Here is a 21976-nt window from a genome sequence, read left to right as displayed (position 1 = left end):
GAGATAACCCAACTGTTCAAAGATGGCAACAAACCTGCTAGATCGTACAGCTCAGTGTCAGAGGCACTGGCCAGGGCTTCTTCTAATTCTGGATCCAGAGTTACTTTCTCCTCTGTGCGGGTTTCTATTGGTCTTTCTTTAGGGATAAATGCTTTTCCTTTAAAAAGAAAAAGGGGAAAGGAAGAGAAAGCAAATTAAACTGGATGGTGGTGATGTAACCATCAGTAAGACTCGCAGGGTTCACCCACTTAAGAATTTATTCAGAGAGAAGTTGTATGGATCTTTGTGTAGTGCGAATGCCCAGATTCTGGTAAATGCTGTCATGGAACACATGACTGCTGACCATCCCGGGCAAATGTTGGAAAAAGGAAAAAAAGATGCCTGTTTCTCCACTTTCCAGACCCATACTGTTGATGTTCTGAGTGTTCAGATATTCTCAATGTTGTATTATTATTATTATTATTATTATTATTATTAAATTTCTATTCCAACCTATACCCGAAGGTCTCAGGGCAGTTCACACAAAATATCAAATCCATAAAATCAAAACAAAACCAACAACCCAATAAAAAAACCCCCAAAAGAGCCAGCATTTTAAAAAAGGGTATGGGATGTAGATCAAGTCAGGCAAAGGTCTGGTTGAAAAAGAACATTTTTGCCTGGCACCTAAAGGTGTGTAATGATGGCGCCAGGCGGACTTCCCCGGGGAGAGCATTTCACAGACAGGGAGCCACTGCAGAGAAGGCCCCGTTCTCGTGTTGCCACCCTCCAGACCTCTCGAGGAGGAGGCACCCAAAGAAGGGCCTCAAAAGATGATCTCAGGGTCCAGGTAAGTTCATATGGGAAGAGGCGGTCCTTGAGGCATTGCTGTCCTGAGCCGTTTTAGGCTTTATAGGTCAAAACCAGCACTTTGAATTGGGCCCGGAAACTAACTGGTAGTTTGTCTAGGATTATCAGCACTTGATTTCAGATGCAGAGTGCCTGTACAGTGGTGCCCCGCAAGACGAATGCCTCGCAAGACGGAAAACCCGCTAGACGAAAGGGTTTTCCGTTTTGGAGGTGCTTCGCAAAACAAATTTCCTATGGTCTTGCTTCGCAAGACGAAAATGTCTTGCAAGTTCCTGCAGGGTTTTTTTCCTCCCCCCCCTTTTTTCCCAAGCCGCTAAGCCGCTTATCAGCTGATCCGCTAAGCCGCTTAACAGCTGATCCGCTAAGCCGCTAAACAGCTGGTCGCTAAGCCGCTTAACAGCTGATCCGCTAAGCCGCTAAGCCGCTTAACAGCTGATCGCTAAGCCGCTTATCAGCTGATCCGCTAAGCCGCTTAACAGCTGATCTGCTAAGCCGCTTATCAGCTGATCCGCTAAGCCGCTAAGCCCTCCGCTAAACCCGCTAAGCCGCTAATAGCGCTAATCCGTTAAGCCGCTAATGGGCTTGCTTCGCAAGACGAAAAAACCGTAAGACGAAGAGACTCGCGGAACGGATTCTTTTCGTCTTGCGAGGCACCACTGTATCTTTCGCCCTCCAGATGTTACTGACCTACAACTCCCCTCATCCCTGGCCATTGGCCATGCCTGTCAGAGCAGATGGGAGTTGTCGTTCAGGAACATCTGGCGGACCTGCTCAACTCCATCTTGCAAAGAACCCAGGGTGGTGCCCACAGGTGTACACATGCCCACAAGGCCTCCCCTGGCTCCCACAGGGCCTCCTCTCCCTGCTGAAATTATTTTTAATAGAAGCAGCCTGCTGTGGTCAGTAGAATAAGTTGCGGCTCAGATGTGGTGCCAGCAATAATTTCTCCCGCCTGCCAATCTGTCCCCAGGCTCCAAAAGGTTGGTGAACCCTGATGAAGAAGAGCTTTGGAGAACCGGAAAGCTTGCTTGATGTTTTGTGACCTTTTAGGTAGTCCCAATAAAGATGTTGTTCTACAGTTACTTTTGAACTGTAACGTTCTTTTTTCAAACTGCCTCAAGGGTTGCTGTTGTTTACACTCAACAATGTTTAGGCAACACGATGACCGTATACATACGTAACAGACAATCTTTATAGAATTCCTTTTTGTAAAGTGATATGTCATGCAGGTCATCGTCTGTAAAATTTTATTTTCAGCTTATGAAGCAATTCTATATTGTCCCACAACGCGGACAAAGATCTACGAAACTGCAGTCAATATCGGGAATCTCTGTTCAGTGTTGGAGATTATATTTACTGAATTTCAGAGACTTTGAGACTAAGATTTTATTTTGAACTTGTTATTGTTTGAAGGAATTCTATAAAGATTGTCTATTACATATGTATATGGTCATCATGTTGCCTAAACATTGCTGGCGTTCTCTTTGCAACACAGGGGTTTGTTTGGATACTTACTGTTGTTTACACTCAAGCAGAATATAAATTTCACAAAAGGAATAAATAAAATTAAAAGAAATGCTACAAATTCAGTTGTTGCTCGTTTTAAAACACGGCCAGCGCCCAAGTATCTTTTTCTTGAACTGAACACTAAGCAGCTGGCTTTCATTATGAGGGTTTTCCAAGACATTTGCATCCTGGCCTGGGTTTTCCCACCAGCCAACGTCATCTCATTCCCTATGGATTCCGACGAGAGCAGAGCTAGAACATCACGTGCATTCTCCTCCCATTTTATGAATCGGATGACAAAGGCAAAGCTTTCCAAGGATTTGACAACCCTCTAAGAAGCACCCCTCTGTGGGAACATCCCATCATACAGAAGCCTTCACAAAACCTCACAGGCTCTGAAGAACTGTCTCCACAAAGCTGCATTGCCTATTTGATCGCTATCATCCGATGGACCCTAGATTTTACAAAGCACTTTCTGTGGGAATCAAACGAACATGATTTCCCCCGCATGTTACCAGAAGTTCTTTAAGGCAACCATGTTCCAGCAGCACAAAACATTTGTCAGCAGAACAAGTTGGATGACCATCTGTCAGAAATTTTTATTTACTGTATTTTTCGCTCTATAGGGCGCACTTTTTCCCCTCCAAAAATGAAGGGGAAATGTGTGTGCGTCCTATGGAGCGAATGCAGGCTTTCGCTGAAGCCTGGAGAGTGAGAGGGGTCGGTGCGCACCGACCCCTTTCGCTCTCCAGGCTTCAGGAAGCTATCTGCAAGCCTTCGGAGCGAGGCGGGAGTGCTCGCTGGACTCCCAAGGCTTGCGGATAGCAGCCTGCTTCCTGAAGCCCAGGGAGCGCTTCACAGCGCACCCCGGGCTTCGGGCAGATATCCGCAAGCCTTGGGAGCCCGGCAGGAACTCCTGGTGGGTCCCAAGGCTTGCGGATAGCAGCCTGTTCTGGGGGCTGGGGTTGGGGGTTGGGGGAAGCTCGGGCTCCCCCCGCCCCAGCCCCGTGCCTGGGGGGGGAATAATTTTTTTTCTTTATCCCCCCCCCCCCAAAAAAAACCCCTAGGTGCACCCTATGGGCCGGTGCGCCCTATAAAGCGAAAAATGCGGTATTTTATTTTCTTGCAATTCCTGCATTGCAGGGGATTGGACCTGAATTCATCTTGGGGGAACCTTCCAAGTCTACAGCTCTATGATTCTTTAAGTGGCTTTGTCTTAGCACTGCACTGGATGTAGCCCTACATTCCAAATCTTGCATGAGGTTCATTACTGCCACTGATGCAGCTGGTCCAGCTCTTTGAGCTCACCATCTCTTTGCATTAGTTTAATTAAAAGGTAAATTTATAGCTGTTCTTCATGGTTTTTTCCGCCAGACCTAGCAGTCTTTGGCTACTAATGTGAAGAACCCAGACAAGAAGTGAACTAGGTGGGTCTGAGTCAGTTTAAGGCTGCTTCATGCATTCGAGGAACAAGAGACAAATAATGCACAGAGTTGATTGATTTTGCCTTGTGATATTTAGCTGCTTGTATTATTTTTAGGGAGGTGATTCATAATTTCCAGACTTAGAAGCTAGCAATACTATGACAACTCCCAAAGGAATGCCTCCACGCTAGTACATCTCCCCATATTAGCAATGCCAATTAAAACCTTATTTCCCCCTGCAATATATTCATGATAATGACAATGACAATAACAATAATAACAATAATAAGTGCTGCAATTTATTACCTGCCCTTCAGCTTAAGGTCCCAGGGCACGTTGCAACAATTAGAACTGTGTATTAGTAAATAGTAAAAATTGATGCTTTTGAATTATGGTGCTGGAGGAGACTCTTGAGAGTCCCATGGACTGCAAGAAGATCAAACATATCCATTCCGAAGGAAATCAGCCCTGAAGCTGAGACTCCAATACTTTGGCCACCCCATGAGAAGAGAAGACTCCCTGAAAAAGACCCTGATGTTGGGAAAGATGGAGGGCACAAGGAGAAGGGGACGACAGAGGACGAGATGGTTGGACAGTGTTCTCGAAGCTACCAGCATGAGTTTGACCAAACTGCGGGAGGCAGTGGAAGACAGGAGTGCCTGGCGTGCTCTGGTCCATGGGGTCACGAAGAGTCGGACACAACTAAACGACTAAACAACAACATTAGTAAATTCTCTCTCTAGCTCAGCAACTTTTCCCTTTTTTTGAAGCTGATGGCTTCGCTATGGAACACTTGAACATCAGTATTAAAGCACAATATTTAAAAGTTTTCACCTAAAATTAACACAAAGAAAGTGGGCTCTAAAAACGTACATTCCAGGTGTCAAAAGTGAAGGTAAAGAGGTCCATTAAGTACAATAGCCTAGTGGCAAATTCAGAAGTGTAGGGTCCTTGCATGATAGTCACAGCAGTGCCCCTTCAAAGATCATACAACCTCCTAAGATTCCTAAGAAAATACAAGCAGTCGCTCTATCAAATTCCTTCCCGATTCCACAGCCTTCCTATGAAGCTTTTGGAATTCTCTCCTCCCGCCCTGCTTCCCCCAGCTTATTCCACAACATAATCAAAACCATACAGCTGACTTTAAAGAACACACACACACACACACAACTGAGCATTTATCTTTTAACCAGCTGGTTGACACGGGAGAGCTCTTTTTGTTCAAGTATTCCCTAGTGAAGCCATCGGCTTCAAAGAAAGGGAAAAGTTGCTGAGCTAGAGAGAGAAATTTCTAACTGCAGGGCTTTTCCAGGAAGAAGAGTGGATTTCAATCTCTCGCCTCCGGCGGCGCTCTTTCTGTCCCTCCCCCTGATGTGCTACATACAGGTACAGCTGAACCTTGATTCCAGAGTGAAACATTTGCACATGGGACGTGTTTTTCTTTTCTTTTCTTTTCTTTTTAAAAAAAGCATCAATAGACTCACATGCACCTTCTACACAATATCACACTTTGGCACTAAGTGCAATCTAAAAGAACACTCTTACTTTGCCCCAGACCAGGTCTCAAGGTAGAACTTTTTTGGGTAGTGCTTGAATCTGGAAGTTGTGGGGGAGGGTCCCCAAAGCTGGGAGGGGTGTTTTTTTGGTCGGGTGTGTGTGTGTGTGTGTGTTTCAATAGGTCCATGGGGAGCAAACTCAGTGGTGATGCGGCCATGCATTTGCCTGTCTTTTTATTTTTAAACTGGTGCTGGCAAAAAGTACAGTATTATTTTTTAAAAGCTGGGAGTGGGCTCCGCTGTGCATCGGTGTGGAAGGACAAGAGAGCTGATAGATCAAGTGCCGTGTGTGCACCAACAAGAAACCAGACTGATTTACCGATTTATATCCCTCCACCCGGGGAGTTTGAATGCTGAAATAGATTTCAATTGTTTTATTGAAGTTTTCTGACAATATGGCTACTGTTTGTGTTCTCTTTGCCAGATTTTTGGATACTGTATCTTTAAATTTCCTGAAATTTTATGTGATTCATTACACCTGTGGGTAGCTTTTATAAAGCTAAAAGGGTTCTGCCAACAGTATCAGCTTACTACACTTTTAAGCCAGGCATAGGCAAACTTGGCCCTCCAGATGTTTTGGGACTACAATTCCCATCATCCCTGACCACTGGTCCTGTTAGCTAGGGATGATGGAGGTTGTAGTCCCAAAACATCTGGAGGGCCAAGTTTGGCCATGCCTGCTTTTAAGTGATTGCTGATCCATGGCCATTCACAATTAATTTGGTATGTATTTATTATTGGTTGTTTATATGCAGGCCTGTCATTTCAATCTTTGTATTGTATTTGAATGTAATGGATTTCATTTTATATTATTGCCAGCTGATGAAGAATTATCATTGAAACAGTTCATTATCCTGGAAGAACTGTTCTGTCTGCTGCTGTGCTTGGAGCACCCTATTGTTATGTTCAGAGCACCTATCATCTCAGGTTTGCAGGATATTGACTGTGGAAAGGCATTTTGCCTCCATTTCTGTGATCTTTGACAGTGACCTACTAACTCTACCATTCCTGGTTATGGAACATTTATTTGATTCCTATTATTTGTGACTCCATGCACATATTATACGCCCTTGTGCAAATTACCAATTTTTCCCCTATAGGATGCTCTTTTTCCCCTCCAAAAATGAAGGGGAAATGTGTGTGCGTCCTCATGGAGCAAATGCAGGCTCCCTGACTTCAGCGATAGCAACGCGAAGCCTCTGAAGCTTGCACTCCGGAGGCTTCACGTTGCTTTCGCTGAAGCCAGGAGAGTCTAGTCTTTGAGGCTGGCGGTGGGGGAAAGCAGCGCTCCTGTGGGCTTTTGCGGGAGATGGGGGAATTCCCCCACCTCCTGCAAAAGCACGCAAAAGCCGTGCGCTCCTTAAAGGCTGTGCGGCTTCTGCGGGCTTTTCTACGAGGTGGGGGAATTCTACGCGCCGCTCTTGGGGGCTTTTCCCCAAGGAGGGAGAAGGGACTGACTGGCCGAGTCAGTCCCTTCTCCCTCCTGTGGGCTTTTGCGGGAGATGGGGGAATTCCCCCACCTCCCGCAATCGCAGGGAGAAGGTCTGGGAGAAGTGCACAGGCTGGGGGGGGGGGATCATATTTTTTCCCTTGATTTGCCCCTCTGAAAACTAGGTGCGCCCTATGGTCAGGTCAGAGCGAAGAATACGGTAATTGAAGCAAAGCGTGTTTTCTATCTTGTACTCAAAACAAACACGAAAAGTCAGTTGATCATGATGGTGTCGGAAGCCTGCAGCCAGTACAAGGAATGATGCGCTCGCCACAATATATTGAGGTTCTATGAAAGAGAGCTTTTGCAGAGCTGGAAAAGAGGTATCCCGGCGGTACTGGGATATTGCAGCAGGACCTGGCCCCCTGTCACACATCAAAAGTGGTGAAGAAATTCATGACAGAACAACAAATACAGGTATTTGATTGGCCAGGGAATTCCCCGGACGTAAATCCCATTGAGAATTTGTGCGCTATATTCAAAAGTCGCCTCCGTGCTGTAGAGTGTACGACTATGGAGAAGCTCATTCAGGTGCTGATTCAAGTCTGGTACAGGGATCCGAAAATCAACAGTGACTGTTCGAAACTAGTAGACTCCATGCCAAACCGTGTTCAAACACTGCTTAAAAATAGCAGAGGTCATATCCGTTACTAATGTGAGTTTTGTACATGTATATGTGAGTTTTGTACAATAAACTACCGTATTTTTTTGCTCTATAAGACTCACTTTTTCCCTCCTAAAAAGTAAGGGGAAATGTGTGTGCGTCTTATGGAGCGAATGCAGGCTGTGCAGCTATCCCAGAAGCCAGAACAGCAAGAGGGATCGCTGCTTTCACTGCGCAGCGATCTCTCTTTCTGTTCTGGCTTCTGAGATTCAGAGTATTTTTTTTTCTTGTTTTCCTCCTCCAAAAACTAGGTGCGTCTTGTGGTCTGGTGCGTCTTATAGAGCGAAAAATGTGGTGTTTGTTTCAATTAATTTGCATGAGGGTTATGTCTTCTGCTTATGAATTTTGAAACGGTATAATGTTATGAAAATTTTGTTAGTATATTATTAGCCGACGTGTTCCTTGTTGTTGTTTAGTGTGTGAAGTGACATTTCAGCAGTTGAAAAAGAAGCGCGGGGAGAGTCTCAGCGCAATGTCACGCGATACAAATGCACAAGTGCCAACGCTTCCATAAATCTGAAACAGCGCAAGGTGCGCTGATCTGAGACTGGCTGTCCCTCTGCTTAACTGCCGACTGGCTTGTCGCTGCCTGAAGGATGGGTAACCTCAGGTCTGAGCCTCCAAGGCAGCCACACACCCCCTCGGTCATTGCCAGCTCTCACAACTGAAGGCTGGTTCCCCTTTCCTAGCACGCCCCTCTTCTTCCTTCCCAGAAGTGGAACTGGCAACATCCCCCCAAGCAGCTCAGTTCCAGTGAGGATCAGGCTACGAAAGCTTTCCAAACAATCGTCACCCTCTCATTTATACAACAGGCTCTGCCAAAATAAATATTGTGGTCAGAAACACCACATAGATCACACGCCCTGCCAGCCTCGCTCGCGCCTGACCCTTACGCAACGACGATAATGTGTTGCCAGCTTCAAATTAGGAGACGCATCTTGTGCAAGAACCCGGAAGCCTCCCACAGGGCTCATCCGTACGGCGAAAGGTTATCGTAGCAAGACAGCACTCGCAGGAGTCCAGTTTCAGACAACCTGTCCTTAGATACAACGGTTCACATACACAGTGTTCATTTAAAGCACGCGCACCCCACCGGAATAATCATGGGAACTGTAGTTCACCCCTCACAGAACTATAATTCCCAGCACCCTTGACTACAATTCTCAGTCTTCTTTTCGCGGGGGGGGGGGTGTATACAGCCTTAAGGAAGTTTGAAAACCAGCTTCCCCACTTTGACCAGTTGTTGGACTCCAACTCACATCAGCCCCAACCAGCATAAGCCTATGGTCAGGGGTGATGGGAGTTGTAGTTCATGCAACACCTGGACGACCTTATCTTCCCCATCCTGTGTCCAGGTGCAGACCTTATGGCTACACCACACCATGCCCATTTTTATGGGGTTTTGTTTTTTGTCGCTTTTGCGTTACACCCACCCTGAAAAGAAACTCTGCAAAACTTAAAAGCTGGCTCACTGTCTGAAGGCAACCCTGTTTAGGGAAATTTTTAATGTTTGATGTTTTATCGTGTTTTTAATATTCGGTTGGTAGCCACTCAGAGTGGCTGGGGAAACCCAGCCAGATGGGCGGGGTAAAAATAATAAATTGTTGTTGTTGTTGTTGTTGCATTTTGACTGGCCCTTTAAAAAATGCACTGCCAAACTGTGGATTTAGGACAAAACAGCTTCTGATTGAGGGGGCAGACCAGAGACCAAATTTGTAATTTATCAGGGTGCGCTTATACAAATCACTTGGGAAGACAGGCGAACTAATATCAGTGTACTAGAAGAAGCAAAGATCACCAGTGTTGAAGCAATGATTCTTCAACATCAACTTCGTTGGACTGGTCATGTTGTGCGGATGCCTGATGATCATCTTCCAAAGCAACTGCTCTATTCCAAACTTTAAAATGGAAAGCGTAATGCTGGTGGTCCACAAAAGAGGTTTAAAGACTCTCTCAAGGCAAATCTTTAAAAAATGTAGTATAAACACCGACAACTGGGAAACACTGGCCTGCGAGTGCTCCAGTTGGAGAACAGCCTTTATCAAAGGTGACTTGGGTTTTGAAGACACTCGAACTCAGGACGCAAGGGGGAAACGTGCTAGGAGGAAGGCACGCTTGGCAAATCCACACCGTGATCAACTCCCGCCCGGAAACCAATGCCCCCTCTGTGGAAGGATGTGTGGATCCAGAATTAGCCTCCACAGTCTCTTACGGACTCATTGTTAAAACTGTGTTTATGGAAGACAATCTTACTCAGCTACGAGTGATCGTCAAAGAAGAAGAATACAAATCATATGTTTTGCCTTTTGTCTGCCACTTGGCACTGAACTTCCATTGCTAAGTTGATTTTCAGCATGAGGCCACCCATCTGCCCTGCCATTTCGGCTATCCGTGAAGATGAGGGCTTACCTTTCTTTTCTCCGGTAAAGGGCACAACATCCTCTCTGTCTTGGTGCTCCAAGGCTTGTTTCTCCAAGTAGGACAACAACCGCTCTCTGTCAAAAGGTCCCGTGGCAGGTTTACTGGTCTGATCCTTCTGGCGGAAGCCTGCCGGCAGAAGCGCATTCTATCAAGGCAGACATGAGAGAGGGAAGCAGGGAATCAGTAGGATGGCAAACTGCTGTCTTTATTTAGAGCGATTCTTTAGGTTCCCAGAGCAGCTAGAACAAGGCAGGCCCTGTGGGCAGGCTTACCCAGTGGCGTAGCGTGGGTTGTCAGCACCCGGGGCAAGGCAAGTAATTTGTGCCCCCTAACCCGTGGATTTGCGCCCCCTAACCTGTGGATTTGCGCCCCCTAACCCGTGGATTTGCCCTAACCCCAGATGTTGCGCCCGGTGTGGCCGGCCCCCCCTGCACCCCCACGCTACGCCACTGGGCTTACCACCTAAAAGACACAACACAAAAGGAAAAGGGGAGGGGTAGGGAAGAGGAAAGGGGAGCCCAAACTCAGGTGCACATTTTCAAAGACTGGGACACACGTTCTTAAATAGTAGTCGAGTCCCTACCAGAGAAGAATGGCAGATTAAGTGGATGGATTGTGCCGAAATGGCAAAAATGACCGGAAGAATCAGAAATCAGGAAGACCAGAATTTTAATAAGGAATGGGGGAAATTTATAATTTATCTTAAAAAATCATTGTAAACAGTTAAAATTGTTAGTAGGATTGGAATAACACTTGTAGTTTAATGGTGAATTTTGGATATAATGGAGATGTAAAAGATTTGGATTTTTATAAAAGATGTAGGAGGAAATGATTAACAATAGGACCCACAAAGGGGAGAAGGGGAGCCCAGGAGATTCTGTGGGATCTTTTTTTATGATGTATGTTAGATATGTGAGTGTAAAATTTCCATTTGAATGAATTAATGGTTATCCTGATAAACAGCAGATATGAAAACAGTTCGGGATGGTAAAAAAACAGATCCTATATGAAAAATTTTTAAAAGTAGATAAGCACTCACAATACATTTTTTTAAAAATGATATTTATTACTTTTCCAACATTTTCAACACAACACTACAAACAAAAAAAGAAAAGAAAAAGAACAATACAAATACAATACAAAAACACTACATAACACCAACACATTAAACTAACAAAACAAAGCAAAAACAGTTTAAAAACACCTCAAACATTTTCAATATCTTATCTTTCATTCACTTATTTCCAACGACCTCCTCACACCTCCCTTTTTGTATTCCACTTCTATTAATTGTTTCAGCAATTCCTTTCCATCTTCCTCTGTTTTCTATCCTATAATTATCTTAACACATTCTTGCCTTATTTTTTCCTTTAATTTTCTATTAATCTATTTATACTTAATTCCTTATAACATTTCTACTAAAGCCATATAACTTCATTCCAACAAAGCACTCACAATACATAGCCATTTCCCATCTATATTTCCCATCTATATTTACATTCCCCATCTATATTTACATTTCCCATCTATATTTACATTCCCCATCTATATTTACATTTCCCATCTATATTTACATTCAATTGTATAATTTCGTCTTGTCCTTATTTTTTACCTTTTTATTTTATTTTTTATTTTTACCTTTTTATTTTCTTTTTGTTCCCTTTTTCTTTACTCTGATATCTTACATTTCATTTCACTGTGTTATCATGAATAGCATTTTATAAAGGTATAAATAACTGTAAATATGAAGAGAGACAAAATATTCTCGAATTCCTTTTCCTTGGATAGATGTATTTGTTTTCCTCTTTTGTATTTTCTTTTGTTGTGATTATGTATGTATTTTAATTTGTATTGAATAAAAAATTATTTAATAATAAAAAAAGAAAAAGAAAACAGTTCGGGATGGAAGGAGCCAGAGCTAGTGTTCGCCCTTGTTTTCCATCTCTCCCACTGCTGTAACTTGCTGCAATCACTGCTGCCAGATGATAGTTGAGAGACGGTGGACTTTCAGCAAGTTTCCACATTATCTCTAACTTTACACCCAGTTCTTGCGTGTGCTCATTAGGGAGCAAAGAACGATGAGACAGGAGCTTCCAAAGGAGCGCTGAAAACATTTTTTTTAGCCCAACGCCAACACATTTCAAGTCTTACAATCCTTCTCCAAGGAGCACTATGCAAGTGAAATTACATACCATCAATATCTACTGTCTATCCAATGGGTGGCATATCATTTATTTCAGAAAAACAGGGCTGGTTACAGTTTTGAGAGGAGCCACAGCAAATAATAATAATAATAATAATAATAATAATAATAATAATAGTTTATTTAATACCCCACCCATCTGGCTGGGTTTCCCCAGCCACTCTGGGTGGCTTTAGCATTAAAAACAGAATAAAACTTCAAATATTAAAAACTTCCCTAAAAATGCCTCCCAGCCCCCGTCTTGAAAAGCGCTGTCACTCTGAGGGCGGAAATAGCCACTACAGCACCTCAGTCAGTGACAAAAATGTTGTGAGAAATAAAAAAAGAATCACTATGGCTGCCACCAAAGAAGAAAAAGTAAAAAATCTCTCTTGAGCCTTTTAAAAAAACATTGTTCCCCTTGAAACTGCGCCTTAGGAACAATCAAATTTTGGTAGTTCTTCATACCAACTCACCTTCATCCTCCACGGGTCGAGTTTTACAATACATGTAACTCTGAGCTTTGTGAAGATTTTGATTTGTGATCCTTAAGGCTAAAATCCAATTACTCTTATTGATTGGACTTTTTACTTGTCCTTCACCAGAAGGTCCCAGAGCAGGTTACAACATTGTAAAACTACAATATTAAAATCAGATAAAACAATCTACTATATGAGAACAGAGTGGGTCCTAAAGACATATGGGGTGTCAGGGTGAAGAGGTGCATCTTCTATATCAGGGGTGTCAAACTCAAATTCTTCGGGGGCCGCATCAGCAGTTTGGTCACCCTCAAAGGGCTGGTTGTATCTGTAGGACTATGTGTCCACTCTTTATTATCATAAATTATTGTCACTGCATTCAATTATTACTGTTTTTTGTAATAATGTAAGTAATAACTAGCTCTGAAAGCAGAAACATAGGTTTCCTGAATGCATGTAAAGTGGAGGTTTCCTGTGTAGAACGGCTGGCGCCGCTAGAGGGCAGACGTTCTCTGGCTTGTAGGCTGCCGCGCATGCGCTGAAGAGGCGGCTTTCTTGTGTCAAAAAAAAAAAGCGAGAATAAAAGGTGAAGGCTGGCGGCCGGCGGCGGCTACACGGGCCACATGACGAGGTCTGGCGGGCCGGATTCGGCCCGCGGACCTTGTGTTTGACACCCGTGTTCTATATGATAAAAGTTGTACAACGAAGGTGCCAGACGCACCTCTCTGGGAATGAAATTTCACAGCTTTAGGGGCTGCCACAGAGAAGGCCCTGCCCAAACCCTCCAACATTTCTCTGATGAAAATAAGGGCATCCCATTCCATAATGATAATTTTACTATTTATACCCCACGCATCTTACTGGGTTGCCCCAGCCACTCTGGGCAGCTTCCAACACATATAAAAACATAACTAAACATTAAAAAAAAACTTTCCCTATACATGATTGCCTTCAGGCGGCTGGGGGGGGGGTGTCAGATAACTCTACACCCTCCTACATTTCTCCACTGAAAATAGGGACATCCTAAGGCATGGGAAGGCAAACTAAGGCCCGGGGGCCAGATCCAGCCCAATCACTTTCTAAATCCGGTTCGCGGACGGTCTGGGCATCAGTGTGTTTTTACATGAGTAGAATGTGTCCTTTTATTTAAAATGCATCTCTGGGTTATTTGTGGGGCATAGGAATTTGTTCTCCCCTCCCCCCCCAAAAAATATAGTCTGGCCCCCACAAGGTCTGAGGGACAGTCGACCGGCCCCCTGCCGAAAAAGTTTGCTGACCCCTGTCCTAAGGAAAAGAAGGACATTCCGGGATCAAATCAGAAACCGGGACGGCTTCTCTAAATTAGGGTCGTCCCTGGAAAATTGGGACACTTGGAGGGTCTGCCTCTCCTGACCTGGCCTGGCCAAGGACCCCATGAAATTCCAAGGACAGTAAAACTACCAAGAGGGCCCTCTCTGCTGATCTTAAGAGAGTCTCCAGGGAAGATGGTGGTCTTTCAGATATGAAGGGTCTAAGTTGTTTAGGCTCTTAAACACGAATGTCATGTTTGGTACACACCTCTGGATCCAGATCATCAAGAACACTTTCCAGCTGCTTTAGCTCATCCTCAGAGAGTTTGCTGAGAATTTCATCTTCATTGATATTCTTGTATTTCTCCAACTCTTTCCGGAACGGCACCGACATGGCTCTTTCTAAACAGGGGCCTTTGAAGGTTGCCTGTCAATCATTCAAGAGTCAGTCTTCCCGATCCCTGTAAAAAAAAGTTCTCTTTGTTTTTTGCTTAATAATAACAAAATAATTATTATTTATATGCCACCCATCAGACTGTGTGTTTTTTTTTAAAAAAAATAAATATTAAATTTGTATACTGCCCTTGGATCTCAGGGCAGTAGTTCAGCCCTCAGACTTCAACACTAGTTTCCTAAATGAGAACAGCTTTTTCTTCTCACCCACTGGTCCTGTGGAATCCTAGAAGGCTGGCAACCTTAATAAATCTTAATAGATGAACAAGCTTATGCGAAACTAGGAGCCAAAGAGAATTAGTATAATCCTTTGCCGTTTTCTGCTGCTAAATACTGGCATTAGTTTTACAAAAGCTGACTTGATCCACATTAGAGCTCACACTCCACCCCTTGCCCGCCCCCATTTTAAAGATAAATGTCTCCAAAATATTACATGCAAACTGTTAACAGCCTCTTTGAAAGATGGGCAAGGGACAGGGCTGAACCTTTAAGAAAACATTTAAATAGTGATTTTTTAAAACAAAATATCAATGAAATGCAAGTACTCCAGCCAGCAGTAATTCACAAGACGGAAAATATTTTTTAGAATTGCATTAAGAGCATGGGAGGGTGGCAACATGAGAACAGATGTTATGAGGTCTAAAACTGGGGAGTAAGGCTGCAATCACAACCTCACAAACCTGGGAGTAAGCCTCACTGAATTGGGCTGCGAGTGCAGCTTTCTCCTGATTGAAGTGCAGAGTGTTTGAGGACCGGGACGTTCACAGGGAAACCAAAATGCTTGTTTACAAAGCTATTGTACTACCAACCTTACTGTATGCTTGTGAAACATGGACCACTTATAAACGCCATCTCCAACTCCTCGAAAGATTGTTTCCGAAATCTACGGTGTATCCGAAAAATTTTGCACATCACTTGGGAAGGTAAAGGTAAAGGGACCCCTGACAATTAGGTCCAGTCGCGGACGACTCTGGGGTTGTGGCGCTCAAATCGCTTTATTGACTGAGGGAGCCAGTGTACAGCTTCCAGGTCATGTGGCCAGCATGACTAAGCTGCTTCTGGCAAACTAGAGCAGCTTACCTTCCCGCCAGAGCGGTACCTATTTATCTACTTGCACTTTGACGTGCTTTCGAACTGCTAGGTTGGCAGGAGCACTTGGGAAGACAGGCAAACTAATGCCAGTGTACCGGAAGAAGCAAAGATCACCATTGATGTTGAAGCAATGATTCTTCAACATCAACTTCATTGGACTGGTCATGTTGTGCGGATGCCTTATGATCGTCTTCCAAAGCAACTACTCTATTCCAAACTTAAAAATGGAAAGCGTAATGCTGGTGGTCAACAAAATAGTTTTAAAGACTGTCTCAAGGCAAATCTTAAAAAATGTAGTATAAACACTGACAACTGGGAAACACTGGCCTGCGAGCGCTCCAGTTGGAGAACAGCCTTTACCAAAGGTGTCATGGGCTTTGAAGATGCTCAAATTCAGGATGAAAGGGAGAAACATGCTAAGAGGAAGGCACGCTTGGTGAACTCCTGCCTGGAAACTTATGTCTCCACTGTGGAAACATGTGTTGATCAAGAATTGGCCTCCACAATCACTTATGGACCCACTATTAAAACCGTGTTTATGGAAGACTTATCTTACTTGGCCGCGGGTGGCGCTGTGGGTAAAAGCCTCAGCGCCTAGGGCTTGCCGATCGAAAGGTCGGCGGTTCAAATCCCCGCGGCGGGGTGCGCTCCCGTTGCTCGGTCCCAGTGCCTGCCAACCTAGCAGTTCGAAAGCACCCCCGGGTGCAAGTAGATAAATAGGGACCGCTTACTGGCGGGAAGGTAAACAGCGTTTCCGTGTGCTGCGCTGGCTCGCCAGATGCAGCTTTGTCACGCTGGCCACGTGACCCGGAAGTGTCTCCGGACAGCGCTGGCCCCCGGCCTCTTAAGTGAGATGGGCGCACAACCCCAGAGTCTGTCAAGACTGGCCCATACGGGCAGGGGTACCTTTACCTTTACCTATCTTACTTGGCTACGAGTGATCGCCAAAGAAGAAGAAGAAAGATGACTTCTGAGTAGCCATAGTTAGGATTGCACTCTTCAGGTTGTGTATCCTGTGTTCTATTCACAGTTGTCCCCTAATGCGAACGAACAGGATGACCATAGCTTTGTTTATTTCAATGGGTCTATTCTGAACAAAACATGCATTCAATTCAGTCAGGAGTGGGAGCCAAAGATAAGAGCCAGGGACCAAGATAACCTGTTGTTTCAAATCTCATCCATTCAGAACTCATTCTCTCCAACGGCATTACACCAGTATTATTTTCTTCCACAGTACAGGGCAAGAAAAGAAAAGAGATTCATTTCTGCACTAGTCAGCTGGGGAAAGAAATGTTTACTTCTCCAGCTCTTAGGAAATTGCCATTTAATCATATGATCACCATGCTTGCCTTGCTAATTGGATTCTCCACCCTTAGCCTTATGCAAATAAACTGTGCCATGCCCTGTCTGAGAGCCTTATCTCGTCTACAGCTTGAGGCTCTCAAAGAGTTCATTGGTCATATCCTCTGTTCTTCTCATTCCCTTCCCTTCCCCTCCTTCCTTGTCTTTTTTGGCATGCTCTCCAAGCAACTTGCTCACTTGGGTAATGGGGCTCATTAGAGCGAAGCAGAGCTTGCCAAGGTACGCAGCAGCGAAGCAACAACAACTCAGCAAAAAAGAAGAAGGATCTAATGCACATTCATGATTGGGTTGTACTTGCCCACACAAAATAACCAGATTATTCCACAAAAATATGAGTCACTGCTCATCTAATGTGGACTGAACTTTAGATAGGAGCCCAACTGCCTCCAGTCTGCAGATACAGCACAGCGTTCACAGACCAGAAAGCAGTATTTTATATAATACTTTTCTTAAGTCCTGGGTAGGGAGCCTCCATGATTGTCTTTTGGCTGCCTGGAATGGGGCGTGGAACTGTGATCATGCCTCTTGCTTGCATGGAAGGAGGATGGAGAGGTGTGTGGCATTCATGGCTCACCCTACCATTAGGCAGAGGGGGGCAGCTGCCTCAGGCGGCAGTGGTGGGGAGTCAGGCAGAGGTGGCGACAAGGCTAGGCCAACATTTTGCTGCCTGAGGCAAACCAGAAAATAGCTCACCCCCAGCCTGGGAGTTGTAGTTTGTTAAGGGTGCTGAGTTATCAGGCTCAGGGACGAAAAAGCAGGCCTCCAGGCCTCTCTGTCGAGGCCCAGGCCACCCTTTCTGCAGTCCTGCTTTGCACCCTCTCTGAGTGTCCCCCCCCCCCATTTATCTATTTACACTTTTCAAGTTTATAAAGGTAAAGGTAAAGGGGCCCCTGACTATTAAGTCCAGTTGTGGCCAACTCTGGGGTTGCGGCGCTCATCTCGAGGGAGCCGGCGTACAGCTTCCAGGTCATGTGGCCAGCATGACTAAGCCGCTTCTGGCGAATCAGAGCAGCGCGCGGAAATGCCGTTTACCTTCCCACCGGAGCGGCACCTATTTATCTACTTGTACTTTGACGTGCTTTCGAACTGCTAGATTGGCAGGAGCAGGGACCGAGCAACGGGAACTCACCCCGTTGTGGGGATTCGGACTGCCAACCTTCTGATCGGCAAGTCCTAGGCTCTGTGGTTTAACCCACAGCACCACCCGCATCCCTCTTTTCAAGTTTATACATTTCACCAATTTTACAATCATTTTGACATTTTGAAACTTGACTTCCTTCCCCCCTCTTTCTGCGGTTCCTTAAATTTATTTCTAATATCTTCTGCATATCCAAATTAACTTTATTTGCTCATTTATTTCATCTTCTTTAAATATGTACTCTTACAAAACTGCAGGTTATTACAATAATCCTGCCAATGTTCTTATCTGTTTACGATGTGTCTGTAAATATTCAATAAGCCATCTCCATTCTATTATTTTAAAAAAGGTTATCTTGACTTCGTATTCTTTGCCATTTCCGCATATTCCAAAAGTTTTTGTATCCATTCCTCCTTTGCTGGGACTTCTTTCCATTTTTGGGTGAGTACCATTCTTGCTGCTGTAGTCGCATACACGAATATGTTTCTATACATTTGGGGTAGTTCTGTCCCTATAATTCCCAAAAGAAGTTTGAGTGTTTCTGACTGACTGAAATGTGTCTTTGGATGGCGAGAAGGTACTCTGCTGGTGGGAAAGCACTCATCCCCCCCCTCCCCGGCCAAAATCACACACACACACAATTGAAAAGGCTTCTATTTGACCGAATCTGGTCATTCTCTAATGGACTGAGTCAATCAATGCTTTTTTGTCCATCTCGACAAAGATGCCCATGTAACGATACGGCTATTTATGCAAACCAGCCCCCCTCTTCCTTTGATCTAGAGAAAAATGAAGGAGCTCAACATTAGGGAAGAGAAGTGTGGGTTGATGTGAGGGGTCACCCTTCCACTTTGATGTCTGGGAAACCTCCAAAAAAGCAGTGCAACAAGAGCATTTTTATGGGCATGGAGTCAGAGTCTGCAGGGCAACAGGTGGGCAGCCAGGTCTGGGTCAGGCCTCAGAGTTGACACCTGAGGTGGTTCTAAAGGAGGCCCCAGAAGAGACCCCAAAAAATCTGAAGCTTTTCTGCCAAGGTTTACAGAAGTCCCCAAAAAGATGATTAAGATGTTTATATATGTTACAACTTGCAGCTAGGATTTTTTGCACACTAAAATGGAAGGAACCTGAAGAATGGATTAGAAATGTGATGGTAAAGGTAAAGGTACCCCTGCCTGTACGGGCCAGTCTTGCCAGACTCTAGGGTTGTGCGCTCATCTCACTCTAGAGGCCGGGAGCCAGCGCTGTCCGCAGACACTTCCGGGTCACGTGGCCAGCGTGACAAGCTGCATCTGGAGAGCCAGAGACACACACAGAACGCCGTTTACCTTCCCGCTGGTAAGCGGTCCCTATTTATTTACTTGCACCCGGGGGTGCTTTCGAACTGCTAGGTTGGCAGGCGCTGGGACCGAGCAACGGGAGCGCACCCCGCCGCGGGGATTCGAACCGCCGACCTTTCGATCGGCAAGTCCTAGGCGCTGAGGCTTTAACCCACAGCGCCACCCGAAGAATGGATAAGAAATGTGATGGACTACGCAGCAAAGTTAACAACCAAAATAAGAGGACCAGGTGACAAAGGTTTTGCAGAAGAATGGAAGCCTTTTTCGGACTATATATAAAAAGATGTTATTATATGATGAATATGAGAGCAGCATTTGAACTATGAGCGACAGAAGAACCTAAAGATTAGAGTAGCGTTGTTAAGATATGAGAGAGAGAGAAGGCAGGGAGAGAAATAAAAACACCATGGAAAAGGAGGTGGGAAGTCGACGGAAATAACAAAGAAAAAAACGTTTTACTATGTACTGAAATGTATTTGGAAAACTTAATAAAAAATATGGTAAAAAGGAGGCCCCAGAAGAACCTTCCGGACCCTCACAGGAGCCTTCCCCTTAACCTGAAGAACCAGATGTCCCCACCACACATCAGCAGTCCAGCAGCACAAAGAAGTCCACCTGAAGGGAACCTCTGGAACCGAGGAGACATGTCCATTTTCAGGTGGGATTGGGGCTGGTTCTGGAGTCTGAGGTTCTACACAAGGGGATGCAGCTTGGAGGAGGTAGTCTGGAGACGCAGGCTTCAAAGGCCCCCAGCCTTTGTTGGAGCAAAACACTCACCTGGAGCTATCCATGGTCTAGACCAGCGGTTCTCAACCTGTGGATCCCCAGATGTTGTTGGACTACAACTCCCATCATCCCTGAGCTCTGGTCTTGCTAGCTAGGGATGATGGGAGTTATAGTTCAACAACATCTGGGGACCCACAGGTTGAGAACCACTGGTCTAGATCATGGGTAGGCAAACTAAGGCCCGGGGGCCGGATTTGGCCCAATCGCCTTCTAAATCCGGCCCACGGATGGTCCGGGAATCAGCATGCTTTTACATGAGTAGTATGTGTCCGGGAATCAGCATGCTTTTACATGAGTAGTATGTGTCCTTTTATTTAAAATGCATCTCTGGGTTATTTGTGGGGCATGAGAATTCATTCATCTCCCCCCAAAAAAATATAATCCGGCCCTCCACAAGGTTAAACCACAGAGCCTAGGACTTGCCAATCAGAAGGTCGGCGGTTCGAATCCCCATGACAGGGTGAGCTCCCATTGCTCGGTCCCTGCTCCTACCAACCTAGCAGTTTGAAAGCACATCAAAGTGCAAGTAGATAAATAGGTACCGCTCCGGCGGGAAGGTAAACGGCATTTCCATGCGCTGCTCTGGTTCGCCTGAAGCGGCTTAGTCATGCTAGCCACATGACCTGGAAGCTGTATACCGGCTCCCTTGGCCAATAAAGCAAGATGAGCACCGCAACCCCAGAGTCGACCACGACTGGACCTAATGGTCAGGGGTCCCCTTACTCCCAGGTCCTAGTCTGACACTCTATACCAGGCATAGGCAAACTCGGCCCTCAGGGGTCAGGAAACCTTTTCAGCAGGGGGCTGGTCCACTGTCCCTCAGACCTTGTGGGGGGCCGGACTATTTTTTTTTTTTAAATGAACAAATTCCTATGCCTCACAAATAACCCAGAGATGCATTTTAAATAAAAGCACACATTCTACTCATGTAAAAACACGCTGATTCCCGGACTGTCCGTGGGCCGGATTTAGAAGGCGATTGGGCCGCTTCCGGCCCCCGGGCCTTAGTTTGCCTACCCATGCTCCAGATGTTTTGGGACTACAACTCCCATCATCCCTGACCACTGGTCCTGTTAGCTAGGGATGATGGGAGTTGTAGTCCCAAAACATCTGGAAGGGCGAGTTTGCCTATGCCTGCTCTACACCGTATGGCTCTGTTGCTGCAAAGGATTTTGCATCCTCACACGAGGGCAACATTCTGCACACAGAACTTGGAGAGGCAGCGATACATTTTCCAGCGATGTGACGCCGTCCCTTAGTTTATCATTAAAGTAGCTGTTCCTGTTCAGGAAATATACATATCTTTGTTTCAAAACAACAACAAAAAACCAACCCTGTGGTTATCTAAGGTCACAATTTTGCAATCATGGCTTTGGTATCCCGCAGAGGAAGTTTCCCAGGCTGCTGTTTGAGGTTTTTCACTTCCCCCCTGCAAACAGCGATAACAACATTCCGTGGGAACACCAGACTAGCCTCGTTGAAAGGGAGACATCTTTGGAAAAAATTACAGCTAATAGCAGCAATCTTTCACATAATTGCCCAGTTCTTCCAGACTGGTAGGCTCTGGCTACTTAAGAACAAGCCTCTTCCTTGGTCTTTTTCCATTTCAGATGGATGAGAGGTGGAGGATCAGATCCAGACTTACAGAGCAACCCAAACACCCTTGACTCTGAGGGATCATAGAGTCGTAGAATTGTCGGGTTGGAAGGGACCCTGAGGATCATCTAGTCCAACCCCCTCTGCCTTGCAGAAATATGCAGCTGTGATGTTTGTGTCTTGGGTGGGAGAGTTAGAATTGCTCCAGTTTAGCTTGTCAAGGGCGCTGCGAGTTGTAAGGAGACCCCTATTCCCCTGCCAGAGCTACAATTTCCAGCGTTCCCTGGTTAAGAGGGATTGATTGCTAAACACGCTGGGAATTGTAGCTCTGGTAGAGGTGTAGGAATCTCCTA

General features: G+C 45.3%; 1 protein-coding gene across 3 annotated transcripts in view; it reads right to left on the bottom strand.

The window, feature by feature from the left end:
* LOC114584574 (tropomodulin-2) overlaps positions 1 to 21976 on the bottom strand; it is a 56776-nt gene that overhangs the window by 25319 nt on the left and 9481 nt on the right. For all 3 annotated transcript variants that reach the window (XR_013390717.1, XM_028706556.2, XM_028706555.2), the window contains exons 2-4: positions 14128 to 14320; positions 9898 to 10054; positions 35 to 157 (exon numbers count right to left, since the gene is read on the bottom strand). Coding sequence is in view for 2 of the 3 variants with exons in the window: in XM_028706556.2 (XP_028562389.2) it covers positions 35 to 157; positions 9898 to 10054; positions 14128 to 14253 (406 nt within the window). In the remaining variant the exon portion in view is untranslated. The remainder of the gene's footprint in view (positions 1 to 34; positions 158 to 9897; positions 10055 to 14127; positions 14321 to 21976) is intronic.

This window comes from Podarcis muralis, chromosome 14 (assembly GCF_964188315.1).
Source record: "Podarcis muralis chromosome 14, rPodMur119.hap1.1, whole genome shotgun sequence".
Classification (NCBI taxonomy): Eukaryota; Metazoa; Chordata; class Lepidosauria; order Squamata; family Lacertidae; genus Podarcis; species Podarcis muralis.
This window is presented reverse-complemented; position numbering and strand designations above follow the sequence as displayed.